A 14,508-nucleotide genomic window follows, 5' to 3' on the forward strand; every position below is an offset into this window, starting at 1 on the left:
CCGGCCGCCGTCGCCGACCCGCGGGGTTACGCCTGCGCGGAGCAGCGCGCGCTCCGATTGGGTAGGGGGGCGGCCACGTGACCGGCGTGTCGCCGCGGAGGTGAGTCTGCGCACCCCGGCGGGGACCTCTGGCAAGTCGGGGGAAGAGGAGCTTGACTCAGGTTGCGGGCACTGGGTACCCCCTGAAGCCAGTCGGTGGGTTTGCGCGCAGGCCCGAGTTTACCTACCCGAGAGGCCTTGCCCTTAGGCTGTCTCCCGACAGCGAAGCGTCCCCGGGTCCTCTAACTGTACGAGAAACTGCCATGTGGCGAGCTCTTGCCTTTGTTGTGTTTGGCCTCTCGCTCTAGCGTTCGAGGGGTTGCTTTGTGTTAGCCACACTTTAGGTAGGTCTGCTAAAGCTCAGAGAGGTGGATCCGCTTCTCTGAAGGCCCTTGAGGATTACAGACTCGACTGCAGTGTTTGTGACTGTGGAGGTAGGGCGGCTGGCGGGTTAAGCTCACGGTGTTGGAGCCAGGTCTGGGTCCTCCTCCCTTCCCCATAACTTCACAAATGTTTCCTGAGAGCCTAAGCATTGTTGAGACTGTGGAGATATTTTCGTGAATGAGATAAACACACACTTCCTGTTCTTATTGTGTCAACCTTGATCAGTTATGGGACCTTGAGCTAGGTTTTGGCATAAGAATGGGATAACATACAGCCATGAACGTGAAATAAATAGAGCCACATATATCACTTTTTCTAAATTCAGCTTTCTTTCCAGAACCTCAGACTGTCTTTAGCATACAGATATTGAGAGCCACAATCCATGTCCCACACGTGGCAGGATGCTACTCCAAGCATATGCTATAAGGATATTTAAGGTGTGTCACAGCACATCCTGGACACGTGTAGCTCTATGGACTATACGTGCATGTAACATGCTGTGTGTATATAAAGCTTGTGACTGCATCCTATGAAATGTTGCAGTACATACTCTTTATATCAGGGTTTCTCAGTCTTTGCTTTATCCCATAGTTCTTTGGGGTGGTATCTCCTACGCTTTGTAGGATGTTTAATGGCATCCCTGTCCTGACCCACTACATACCAGTAGGACCCCCCAAGTGGTGACAACCAAAAATGTACCCAGACATTGCCAAATATCCCTTTGGAACCAAAATTACACTGTTGAGAATTGCTGTGAAAATGCATATGCCATATTCACTTAGTATATATGTATAACATGAGAGACCTCGTGAACTTTTTTTTCGTGAACTTTTTTTTTATTTTTTTATTTTTATTTTTTCGTGAACTTTTTATAGTGCATTACAGTAGTAACATTTTCTTCTTTATTTTTATTTTTTAATAGATTTTATTTATTTATTCATGAGAGACACAGAGGGAGAGAGAGAGGCAGAGATGCAGGCAGAGAGAGAAGCAGGCTCCCTATGGGGAGCCCGATGCAGGACTTCATCCCAGGACCCTGGGATCATGACCTGAGCCAAAGGCAGACGCGGTTCTGCCAAGCCACCTAGACGTCCCTTTTTTTTGTATTGTTTTTAAAGGAGTGGGGAACAGAAGGAGAGGAAGAGAGAGAATCTTAAGCAGGCTCCATGCCTAGCAACAGAGCCTGACACGGGACTCCCATCTCATAACCCTGAGAGCATGACCTGAACTGAAATCAAGAGTCAGATGCTAAACTAGCTGAGCCACCCAGGTGTCCCAGGAGTAGATAGCATTTAATAGTGTGTCAGGTACTAACTTGAGAGCTTTATATACTTTATTTCATGCAATAATAACAACAACTTTATGAGACTGGTGTATAATTATTCCCATTTACAGAGGAGGAACCTGAGTCTCAGAGAAACATGCTCAGGATCTCACACTTAGTATGTGGCAGAGCTAGAATTCAAATCCAGGCAATCTGATTCCAGAGCCAACATGCAACTTCTTTACTAAACCATTTTTTTAAAGATTTTATTCATTTATTTATGAGAGACACAAACACAAAGGCAGAGACACAGGCAGAGGGAGAAGCAAGCCCCATGCAGGGAGCCTGATGCGGATCAGGCCCTGGGCTGAAGGCAGCGCTAAACCACTGAGCCACCCGGGCTGCCCACTAAACTATTTCTTAATATGTGACAGCACATACTATGTGCGCTTATTTATAAAAGCATAAATTGAGTAGCAAGTCTATATTGTCATACTAATCTCATTATTCTGAAAGCCAGAAGACAAATAGTCTCTATGGTACAGAAGGAAGATGCCAGTTCCAGAGAACTAGAATTGTTAGCTAGTGATGGGCAAGTTGAGCTTGTTACAGTTCTTTGTGGCTATCAACAACTAAACCTATCCCCTGCCTTCCCCAAGATAGGCCTTGCCTTAAGGAGTTTACAATTTTAGGAGCATATAGGTGTGAAAACAGTTACTGTGTAATGGAGCAAATGCTCTAGTGAAGGTATAGAGAAGAAGCAATAGGAGTTTAAGAAAAAAAAAAAAAGTAGTACCAGAGCCTATCTGGAAAAAGAAAAAAGCCTCAGGGTGCCTGGCTGGCTCAGTAAGTAGAACATGAGACTCTTGAGTTCAAGCCTCACATTTGGTATGGAGCCTACTTAAAACTTATATTTAAAAAAAAAAAAAAAAAAAAGCCTCTCCAGAGGAGATAAAGCTGAGGCTGAGGCTGTGACGTAAAAATAAGTGGAATTGTACTGGTAGATGAAGCAGGGAAAGGTGTTAGAGTCAATGGACAGGTACCCAAGCCTTGGAGGTATGAGAAATCAGTGTTTGGCCAGTCTGAAGAAAGTGCTGGGAAGTGGCTAGAATAGAACCATCATCTCTAGTTGGAAGGAATAAGCAAGCTGGTCATGGGAGCATTGCCCACTCATCCATTAGTAACCTCAGTGAAGACGCAAGTCAGCCCTTCAGGGCCCAGAGACTCTTTTCATCCCTGTGAAGCCCTGACACAAAGTTTTTGACGCTTTTAGAAGCCTATAAATAAACTCCTTCTACCATAAACATTGCCCTCGGCATGGGAACAGTAATAAAAAAAAATGCAAATCAACAAAGTTTTTGATTTTGAAATTCACCCCCCCCCAATTCTGCAAATTTCCAATTACATGAAAAACACATTGTATCATCTTGAAGATTTACTTCTTCTTTTTTTTTTTTTTTGATTTACTTCTTGAGGACCCTTTCTTTGGAGTCTTTTGTGGCTTATTGAATCTTGATGGTGGCATTGAAGTGACTCCCATAAATTTACAGGCTGTCTTACCAAACTATTTTGTTTAAACCTGATTTTTAGTAAGCGTTTAAATTATAGAAGTCACACAGAAAGTGTAAAGATTTTCATGAGAACTGACTGCAAATAGAATTTGCTTTATTTTGTTTTTACCCCAGCTCTTTGTTTCAGACATACAGAAAAATTTAAAGAATAGTACAATAATGATCTTTCATACACTCTTCATCATATGCCCTTCACCTGTATCGACTAAAAAAACATTTTGCCACATTTGGTTTATTTCTATACCCATATATAGGTGTATGTCTATATACATATGTCTGTGTTGTGTGTGTATGTTTTTTTTTCCTGAGCTTTTTGAAAGTATGTTTAGAAAAAAGGCAAATGGAGAACAGTTAGGAGCCTGTTGCAGTGATGTGTAGGAGGGCTGGTGGTGTGATGGAGGCACCGTAAGGTGTGATGGAGGTCAATACTGGGCATCCTGGGAGTCTATGGGAAAGATTCCTCATCTGTAATTTCTGGTAGAGGTTTCATGAAGGAAGTGATAGGTAAACTTCAACCAAAGGACAATTTGGAATTAGCCGGGTAACAGGTGGAAGGGAGCAGCCCAGGGCAAGGAAACAGCACAGGCAAAAGGATGGTAGCTGGAGGAGATTATCATGTGTTTGAGGAAGCTGCATGTAGATTTGCATGTCCACATCATCCACATTAAGGTGGAAAAAGAGGGAGAGTTGCTGCCAAAAGTCAGGGGCAGATCTTAGAGGGCCCCTTAAAGCAGGTTAAGGAACTGAGACTTTATCTTGAGGGCAGTGGGGAGCCACTGAAAGTTTTAAATGATTTTAGGACATGGCCAAATTTGCAGTTTTGAAAGAGCACTCTTACTCTGGTTGAAGAGTGGAGAAAGAATGAGGTTTGAGAAGAGGCAAGGGGATCTGTTAGGAAGCTGTAGCAATGATCTGTGGGCAAGATCATCTGTGGGCAGTAAGTGGAGCAAGGTAGATGGCAATTTTCAGGGGAAAGATCACAGCACAGAGCATATGGAATTGAGGTGGCCAGGTGGTGGACTATGAGAAGTCAGGGGTGAATCCCAGTTTTCTAGTTTGAGTAGCTAGCTGAATGGTGGAGCCCTTTACTGGGCTAAGGAGCTTCAAGAACAGAGTAGTCCAGGAGGGTTCGAATCCCATTGTGGTTTGAAGGGTTTGCAGATCAGTGGAGATGTCCAGCTGGCATGCCTGAGCTCCAGGATGGAGGTCTGGATTGCAGGCGGTGAAGGCAAGCTGGGCCCTGTGTCTTCTTCTCATGCAGTCTTGGCCTCAAAATGTACATAAGGCAGCTTTTCCAGTCCTCACATCTCCAGTGGGCCTGGAGGGCAGCCTTCTTGGAACACATCCAGGGCAGGCATCAGCGAGCCAGGCGATGGGCACATTCTGGAGGCGGCACCTACAAAGCGGTGATTTTTGACATGGGTGGAGTTCTCATTCCGTCTCCAGGGAGAGTGGCTGCAGGTGAGTGTTTCATTCTGTTTCACTCTCAGAGACTAGGGCCGGGGTGGGCAGAATAAAATGTGTAAGGGGAGACAAAGAAACATTTGGGCAGTGGCTTATCCCAGTGGGTTGACACCCTGGTTCTTGAATCAAATTCCAAGCACCACTTTGTGACTGAGTACCTTGGGCAAATTATTCAACTTCTCTGAGTCTTCGTTTTCTTACCATTAAATTAATGCTTATAATAGTACCTACCTCCTACCTCTTTGGGATTTGGGGAGAGTTCAGTGAAATAATTACAGGAAGCACTTGCATAGCACAGTGAGTGAGTCATCGTAAATTCACAATAAATAATGAGTTGCCATTGTTACTGTAGTTACTGGTATTAGTAGAATTTAACTACCTTTCTCTGAGAACCATGCTGCTTCCCTGAGAAACATGCTTTAGGTCCTACTAGGTCAAACCTGTCGTCTCCGATCCTTTATCAGCCCCTCCTGGTTTACTTTTATCCTTACTCATTTCCACTGACTTGAGTTGGATTAATTTTGGCTTCAAGGGTTAGAAACCCTAACAGAACAGTGAATGAAAATCAAAGTTTCTTTTGCACACAAAAGCTCAGGGATGTGGTAGAGGGCTAGTATGTTGCTCTGTGATATTGGGCACGTAGGTTGTTTCTGTTGTATTGCTCTGCTCTGAGTACTCTTCATTTCCAGTCTCACCTGGTCTGTCTGGCTGCTTCACCTTTACCATCACGTTGGTCTGTCTTGGCTGCTTCACCTTTACCATCACGTTCTCATTCCAGCCAGCAGGAAAGGAAAAAAGGCTGAAGAGCTGACCTCCTATGGTGGCTGGTTGGGCATTTCTCCATTGCTAAACCAACGCAAGTACGGGTTTTATCTGCCCCTGAGTAAACAATTACTATTGACCTTAAACATGAAATGGTTTATTTACCAGCAAAAAAGAGTTTGTTTGGGGATAGCAAGAGAATTGCAGTTTGGGGCACGCAAGCTATGGCCAGTACCAGAGGCTAGTCCAATAAAGGAGAGGAACATTATTTTATCGAGAAAGAGGAGGAAATTGGAAGGGCTTGTTTGGAACAAAAGTCCACTGGAAAAAGGCAAGAGTTCAGGGCGATGATTTTTTTTTTTTTTTAAGATTTTATTTATTTGTTCATGAGAGACACACAGAGAGAGAAGCAGAGACACAAGCAGACTCCATGCAGAGAGCCTGACATGGGACTCAATCCCAGGTCTTCAGGATCAGGCCCTGGGCCGCTGGCAGCGCTAAACCACTGAGCCACGTGGGCTACCCATGATGATGGTTTCTAATTAGCTGAGTTGCTGGGGGAGTGAGTTCAGCATACATCTGCTGAGGCCAGTTTGTGATGATCCTTTCCCAGAGGAGTCTTCTGTTGGGGGTAATTGACAAGAGTTGGAAGGGTGTGAGAGCTCCCCCTTCGGGCCTCCGGGCTTCACTTCAGCGAGGTTTCCCTTCTCACATGAGCCTGCTGAGCAAAGCTGACTTGGTGAGCAGATATTTAGTCCCAGTTCCATCTGGGTCCTCAGCCTCTCTACTCTCCTCATATTCCTCTGGCATTTTACCACAGGGCTGTTCTGACCGCCTATCAATCATCCTGCTCCCCCTGCCTCAAACCTTCATACTTGGCAGACAGCTGAATCTCCTCTTTTTAGAGAAATCAAAGATCACTGGACAGGAGTTTCTCAACTTTCTCCAGAATATTTTAAGAACCTATTTGCTTCACTCCACTCCCTCTGCCTTGGCCTAGGATGTGGTCCCTATCTTCTCTCACCTGCATCACCCTATGAGCCTCCTAACTCTTGTCTTTGTCTCTTGGCACTCTGGGTTTTTTGCACTTCCTTCCTACACAGCCCCCAGAATTACCTCTCTGAATTACAGATCTTATCCCTTCACTCCCTTGCTTCAAATCCTTAAGTGCCTGTACTTTCTCCCTTAGATTAAGTCCAGAAGCTTTTGCTTGGTATCTCAAACCTCTTGGCAAATTAGCCCTCAGGACCTTGTGTCACCATACTGTGTGTGGACTACTTGATGTTCTTTAAACTTGCCAAACACATTTACCCTCTTGTGTCTTTGCCAGTTCTTTCCCCTCTGCTGGCAGCTACCCTTCCCTGCTCCCTCTACCTGTTCAAATCCTACTGGTACTTTTTTTTTTTTTCCCTACCGGTACTTTTGATGGTAAGTTAAGCAGTGTATTACTCAGTAGAGTGCCTGGAGTCTTTTGTGCACTCAATAAATCTTGTGGTGGTTGTTCATATTAATTTTAAGACCTCTCTTCTGTGAAGACTTCTTTAACCTCCTCCCTGGGTAAAATGTCCTTGGCTAGCATGTTCCCAGATCAGTGTAACTTTTACCAAGGTGCGTTTTAGTTATTAGCAAACTTTTTCTGTAAAGGGCTAAGTAGGCTTTGAAAGCTGTGCAATCTCTGTCACAACTGTTCACTTCTATTGTTGTGGCAACACAACAGTGACACACGGTTGTAAATTAATAGGTATGGTTGTGTTCTAATAAAGCTTGACTTACAAAAACTGACAGGAGACAGATTTGGTTTTCAGGTCATATTTTGTGTATCCTTGGTCTAGTTTATACATCTGTGCAGTATTCCATTATATGGATGTACCATAGTTGATTTAACAAGCCATTTATTAACATACATTTAAGTTTTTAGTTTTTTAAACATTTTTACTTTTTTAAAAAATTTATTTGAGAGAGAGTGAGAGAGACAGCATGAGCAGGGGGAGGGGCAGAAGAAGAAGCAGACTCCCAGCTAAGGAGGGAGCCCCACGTAGAGCTTGATCCCAGGACCCTGGGATCATGACCTGAGCCCAAGGCAGAGGGTTAGCCAGCTGACTTGAGGCGCCCCTTCTGGTTCTTTTTATTATAAGCAATTCTGCACAGCCTTGTATATCTTTGCCGACTTTCAGTAGATCTATCTGTGGGAGAAGTTCCTAGAAAGTGGAATTACTACATCAGATGTACATTTAAAATTTTGCTCTCCATAGAGGTTGTACTTGTTTCCACTCCCATCAGCAGTATATGAAAGTGCCAGTTTCCTTATGTGCTTGCCAATTCTGAGACCATAAAAAAATGATACACACTTTAGTTCTCAAATTAAACAAGTATGATTATTTGGATTCAGCTTTAAAAGTCTTTGCTATTCTTGGGATGCCTGGGTCGCTCAGCCAGTTAAGTGTCCAACTCTTGGTTTCTGCTCAGGTCATGATCTTGCTGTGGTGGGATTGAGCCCCTCATCAGGTTCTTGTGCTCAGCTCTGAGTCTGCTTCAGATTCTTTCTCCCTCCCTTTTGCCCCTCCCCGCTCGCCTGCGTGTGTGTTCTCTCTCTCTTAAAAAAAAGTCTTGCTGTTCTCAGAAGATATATCTCAGATTAGAAACATCGATTATTTCTGAAGAACGAAACTGCTTGTCATTTTACTTTCTTTTTTTATACTTTCTATAGTCAGATATTTTCAATGCACAGGCCCTACTTTATCAAAATAAAAAAATGTGTAAAGCATATTATGTCTTAGAAATAATTGTGATTGCTATATATATTTTTGCCCCACAGCAGCTATATTTTAGAAAGAAAAACCAATCTTCTACAAGACTAAGCAGCCCCTGTCTAAAGGTTCCCAGTGTACACAAATGCTGATCCATTCACTGCCTGGGGTTCTTGTGGATAGAAATTTTCTTCTTTAGCCCACAAAGACAGGTGTCCCCCAAGTGAATGTTTCAGCATACCACCAGTGCCACTGCCATAGAGGATTACTACAGTTTACAAAAGGATGGGCTTGTTTTGGAGTGGTGTCAGAATCTGGCTTGTTATGCATGTATTTCCTTACTACATGCCAGGACTGTATGAGTGAGCCAGCTAATGAGAGTGTACACAAGCCAACTAATGAGGGACCAGGGAAGAAAATGCATAATGCAGTGTCCAGAGTTACGTCAAGCAGGTGGTAAGGACCTGACGCTTAGCAGCAATGTCTCCTCAGTATTACTGTCTAAGGCTGAGATTTTACATTTCCTGAATTTCTCCAAATTCCAAGCAGAATCCACCTGGCACCACAGCAGTGCCGCAGGGATTGGTATGGTAATTCCCTTGAGCTTCCCAAAGCCCAGCCATCTGTCAACATACTTCACTTATTGCATATTTTACTTCCTTATAGAATGGGAGCTACAAAACCATATCCTTCCTGGAACTATACAGAAGGCCTGGATCTTAGGTGGCGAAAATGGACCCTGGATAAAATTTATGAGGGGAGCGATAACAACAGAGGATTTCTTGCAAGAATTTGGGAGACTTTGCTCTGAAATTGTGAGTGATAAGCACACTTAAATTTATATATTCTTTTTGCTATAGTGTGGATGCTGTGCTCACCCATTAAGTTGATTAAACTGCAAATAAAGAAGTAAAAACCTGATAATCCATCATAAGTTTTGTTTATTTTTGGGTTGGTTGTTTTTTTTTCAAGTTTTTATTGAAATTTTAGTTAACATCCAGTGTAATATTAGTTCCAGGAATAGAATTCAGTGATTCATCACTTGCATAGAATGCCCAGTGCTCATCACAGGTGTTCCTCCTAATGCCCATCACCCATAAACATTATAAGTTTTTTTTTAATTTTTATTTATTTATTTATTTATGATAGTCACACAGAGAGAGAGAGAGAGAGGCAGAGACATAGGCAGAGGGAGAAGCAGGCTTCATGCACCGGGAGCCCGACGTGGGATTCGATCCCGGGTCTCCAGGATCACGCCCTGGGCCAAAGGCAGGCGCCAAACCGCTGTGCCGCCCAGGGATCCCACATTATAAGTTTTTAATGTACTTCTTCCATCCCCAGGTACTCAATTTTCACTACATATATAAATAAGTAAAAGTATTCTTTACTAAGTTTCTCCATCAGCTGTTGTTCATCTGTAACAAGAGCTGTCTGCATAATGGCTTTGATCAGAAAGTTTATTGTAAAGCAATAATAATATTGAACCCTTTCTCTGTGCTATGCACTGTTCTAAGTTCTTTATTTACATTAACTCCAGTGTAGACTTCATAATAACTTTATTAAATTAGGATTTAAAATACAGTAAATAAAGTTCTGTGGCTCAATGGTACTAAAGGTTACACGAAAATGAATTTACTTAATGCCACCGAACCACACATTTAAAATGGTTAAAATAGTAAATGTTATGTATATTTTACCAGAAATTCAAATATATGTGTAAAATTTTGTGCTAAATGAAAGAAAGAACCCAGTCAAAAAAGACCATAATTTGTATGATTCCATTTATATGAAGTGTCCAGAATAGAGAAATCTATAGGAACAGAAAATAATTACTGATTTTCTGGTACTGAGAGTATTGGGGAGTTGGAGAGTGGAATGGGAAATGACTGCTAGTATATATGGGGTTTCTTTTCAGGGTGATAAAAATGGTGATAGTCACACGACTCTGTGAACATATTAAAAACTCTGAATTGTGGGGATCCCTGGGTGGTTCAGCGGTTTAGTGCCTGCATTTGGCCCAGGGCATGATCCTGGAGTCCCAGGATCAAGTCCTACATTGGGCTCCGGGCATGGAGCCTGCTTCAGCCCCCTGCCTGTGTCTCTGCCTCTCTCTGTGTGTCTCTCATGAATAAATAAGTAAAATCTTAAAAAAAAAAATCTCTGAATTGTACAGTTTAGCGGTGAATCGTGTGGTACAATTGTGTGAATTATGTGAATTGTATTTCAGCGAAGCTGTTCTATAGCGTGTGGGTGTGTGTGTGTGTGTGTGTAAAACAGCAGACTTGCCTTTGCAGATTTTTTTTTAAGATTTTATTTATTTATTCATGAGAGACAGAGAGAGAGGCAGAGACATAGGCAGAGGGAGAAGTAGGTTCCCTGCATGGGGAATTCGATGTGGATGTGGAACTCGATCCCAGGACTCCAGGATCACAACCTGAGCCAAAGGCAGGCCCTTAACCACTGAGCCACCCACATGCCTGCCGTTGCAGATTTTGAAACTTGGGAAGAGTTTTTAAAACCTACGTAAGGTTGAATTTAAAAACGAAAAATGGGTCAGAAATGGAAGTTTGTAGTGGTGATGCTGAGGCAAGACAAGTCTTTACACGTCTTCTGGATCATTCAGAATTAACTTACCCAAAAAAAAAAAAAAAAAGAATTAACTTAGATCTGCTTCATAGACTTTTGGAGTTGATACTTTTTAAGATTGCCAATCCACGAGTAAAATGAAGAATTCACTTAACTGGAATATTGGTATAAATAGCTCCATCCTCTCACCACTGGCACTGGAAGTCAGTGTTTACAGCCTTGTCCATGAAGTTCTGTACAGGGCTAGAGGAGAACTGTAGGTAGCAAGAGTTTTCTTTGTTGGTAAGCTGTTCCTCCTACTCTTACTTTTTGTTGGTTCTCCTCCTCTCCCTGCTTTTCAGTCGAAGACATCCGTCCCGGTGGGCTCCTTTTTGTCTCTGCTGACCAGCGAGCAAGTGGCAAAGCAGTTCCCAGTGATGACCGACGCCATAACTCAAATTCGAGCAAAGGGCCTTCGGACTGCAGTCTTGAGCAATAATTTTTATCTTCCCAACGGGAAAAGCTTTTTGCCCCTGGACCGGAAGCAGTTTGATGTGGTAAGCTCAACATGATCCAAACAATCAAAACAGAGTCTCTGTCCTTGCTTCAGGATGCATGATTAAAAGCTGTCTTTTAGCAGGTGTCTAGTGGATGGTTTTCTTCTTCTGACTAACTTGATTAAATTCGGTTTAGACATAACAAGGTGAAAAGAGGTCTTTTAAAATGTCACTGAGCTCTCAGCAAAGTCCAGCATTGATGGGGTTTGATAACTGGTTGAAACCTCAGCTGTAGAGCCTCTTTCACACATTCTGAATTTTAACGCAAACTTCTGCTGGCTCTCACATCTTAAAGGGACTGTCTACATTTTCTCTTCAAAAACTAACCCTGTTAGGGTGCCTCGCTGGCTCAGTTCCAACAAGTTGGAAGTTGTGTGAATCTTGATCCCAGGGTCATGAGTTTGAGCCCTATGTTGGGTGTAGAGATTATTTAAATAAATACATATTTTAAGAAATGGGGGGCACCTGGGTGGCTCAGCTAAGCATCCGACTCTTGATTTTGGCTCAGGTAACAATCTGAGTCATGATCTCAGGGTTGTGAGATGAAGCTTCTGCTTAACATGTCTCTCCCTCTCTCCTTGCTCCTCCCCCCTCAAAAAGAAAGAAAGAAAAGACCAATGATGTTACCCTCTATTTCTGTGGCATTAATCCTGACACTAGTGCTGTCTAATAAAACTTACTGCACTGATGGAAATGTCCAGTATGGTTACTACTAGTCACATATGGCTGTTAAGCACTTGAAATTGTGATAAAGTATTACTGAAGAACTGAATTTTATTTCATTTTTATTAGCTTAAATGTAAATAATCGCATATGGCTGGTGGTTACTGTATTAGATGGCCCAGGACTAGACTATCAAACACTGAGAACATGCTGAGTAAAGAGATGATCTGTGCCATGAGGTTACTCCTATAAAGATTCCCCATTTCTGCAAGAGAAAATAGATTATCCTGGGATAGATGTGAATTATTTACAGATGGGGACGCCTGGGTGGCTCAGCGGTTGTGATCCCAGTTCTGGGATTGGGTCCTGCATTGGGTTCCCTGCAGGTGCCTGCTTCTCCCTCTGCCTGTGTCTCTGCTTCTCTCTGTGTGTCTCTCATTAATAAACAAATAAAATAAAATCTTCTAAAAAAGAATTATTTACAGATGACCTTCTTAAACTTTAGTTAGAAAATATATTCTTACTGAGCACTTAGTGTGTGCGGGGCACTGGCGAGACATGAAAGGATGCTGTGTCAAATGTGACAGACACAGTCTTTGCCCTAGGGGAAGACATACTGGCTACATTTCAAGTGCTCAGTCACCACATGTGGCTACTGGCTACTATATTGGGCAGCATAGATACAGCATTTCCATCACTGCAGAAGGTTCTATTGAATAGTGCTGTTTTAGAACACAAAATCTAGTAGAATCAACAGGCAGAAATTCAAAGCACAAATGCTGGCAATTCACCTCCCAACATAGTGTTGTTTTTACCTCCCACATCCTTCTTCCTTCTTTTAGAAAGCCCGTCAGAAATAGAGTCCTCTCCCCTCTGGATGCTTGGCCTGACAGTCCACCTGCTTTGATTGTTGGATTCCCCACATTACACATACAGCCCTCTTCCAAGCTCCTTCCCCTGCAAGCGCTTGGGGACCTCAGCCAAATTCGATACTGTCTCTGTGCCTTGCAAACCAGGTGACCACAGGCAGTATCTTTGCTGCCTTGAACATCAGTTTCCTCATCTATAATCTAGGAATAGCAATTTCTTTGTTGGAGGGTAGCTCTGTGCATCTCACAGCAAAGCTCCCTGCATGGTCCTGGTACATGGCAAGTATTCTATATATTTCAGTTATTTTTCAGAGATTCCTTCTATCTAAGTACAGCTAATCTTCATCTGGACAATGAAGTTGGTCAGGCTCACATTGAGCCCTCTAAATGAAGCTACAACTTAAAAGACCTATGAGCTTCTTTTAAAAATGGACTTGTTTAAAATAAATAAATAAATAAATAATGGACTTGTTTATTTATACTTCACAGGCTGTCTGGCATGTGTTTTCCAGCAGCTTTTCTGGTTGTTTTTCATATTTTAGGTCTCCAGAAGACCCGGAGTTTTAAAAACATTTCCTCAAGAGCAAGGATTTAGGTTTTTGTTCTCTAAAGCTCTAAGGCTATATACATATGTACGCACACACACACACACACACACACACACATACATGTTTTGATGGTGTAAAGATAGTATAAGCAATCCTGTAATCTCTGTCAACATTAGAGACTGAACTCTACAACTAATATTATAGGAATCTGTCTCAGCTTAAAAATTTTTTTCAGGCACCCAGGTGGCTCATTTGGTTAAGCATCTGTCTTTGGCTCAGGTCATGATCCCAGCCTCCTGAGATCAAGTCCCACATGGGGCTCCCTACTCAGTAGAGTCTTTTCCTTTGCCCCTCCCCCCGACTCACGGTCTCTCTCTCTCTCTTAAATAAATAAATAAAATCTTTTAAAAATATTTTTTTCATCTAACTTTTTTTAATTAAAAAAATTTTTACCTTGGTTTTTATTGTAAAAACCCACATAACATAAAATTTACCATCATAACCATTTTAAAGTGTTCAGTAGCATTAAGTATATTCACCTTGTTGTGAAATAAATCTCCAGAACTTTTTCAACTTGCAAAATGGAATAGAAAGAGAAGGCCAGGGATCTTATCAAACTTAAGTCTGAAGGATTTTTTTCACTTCCCCAACTCGGTGACTCTCAAAGTAGTGGCTCCCAAGAGACGTCTGTTCTGGAGAATGTGGCCCTCTCCCCTGTCAGCCAGTACAGCTGTGTTGCTGCCCTGCGGCACAGACACTGGGCTGCGTCTGAAACACCCAGTTTCTTTACTACCCACTACTGATGTTTTCTTTATAGGGAGTGTGTTTTTTTGTTTGTTTGTTTTTTTAAAGATTTTGTGTATTTATTCACTAGAGACAGAGACGCAGAGACACAGTGGAGGGAGAAGCAGGCTCTCTGTAGGGAGCCCAGTACAGGACTCGATCCCAGGACCCCAGGATCACGACCTGAGCCAAAGGCAGATGCTCAACTACTGAGCCACCCAGGTGTGCCAGGAGCTTGTCTTTTTTAGCTTATTCAGGTGTTTAAGAGACAGGGGAGACTAAGCAGAGAGGT

At 42.6% G+C, this 14,508-nt stretch overlaps 1 protein-coding gene across 6 annotated transcripts in view; it reads left to right on the top strand.

Annotated features, from left to right (window-relative positions):
* Nucleotides 1-53: 53 nt before the first annotated feature.
* The window catches only part of ACAD10 (acyl-CoA dehydrogenase family member 10), a 46,959-nt gene continuing 32,504 nt past the window's right edge, over nucleotides 54-14,508 (top strand). For 3 of the 6 annotated variants that reach the window (XM_038575110.1, XM_038575111.1, XM_038575106.1), the window contains exons 1-4: nucleotides 102-195; nucleotides 4,520-4,719; nucleotides 8,898-9,046; nucleotides 11,159-11,353. In XM_038575110.1, the coding sequence (XP_038431038.1) occupies nucleotides 4,533-4,719; nucleotides 8,898-9,046; nucleotides 11,159-11,353 (531 nt within the window). In that variant the 5' untranslated portion in view covers nucleotides 102-195; nucleotides 4,520-4,532. Of the gene's footprint in view, nucleotides 196-253; nucleotides 474-4,519; nucleotides 4,720-8,897; nucleotides 9,047-11,158; nucleotides 11,354-14,508 lie in introns of those variants that run through there. The other 3 variants (XM_038575108.1, XM_038575107.1, XM_038575109.1) reach the window with 3 other exon arrangements.

This window comes from Canis lupus, chromosome 26 (assembly GCF_011100685.1).
Source record: "Canis lupus familiaris isolate Mischka breed German Shepherd chromosome 26, alternate assembly UU_Cfam_GSD_1.0, whole genome shotgun sequence".
Classification (NCBI taxonomy): Eukaryota; Metazoa; Chordata; class Mammalia; order Carnivora; family Canidae; genus Canis; species Canis lupus.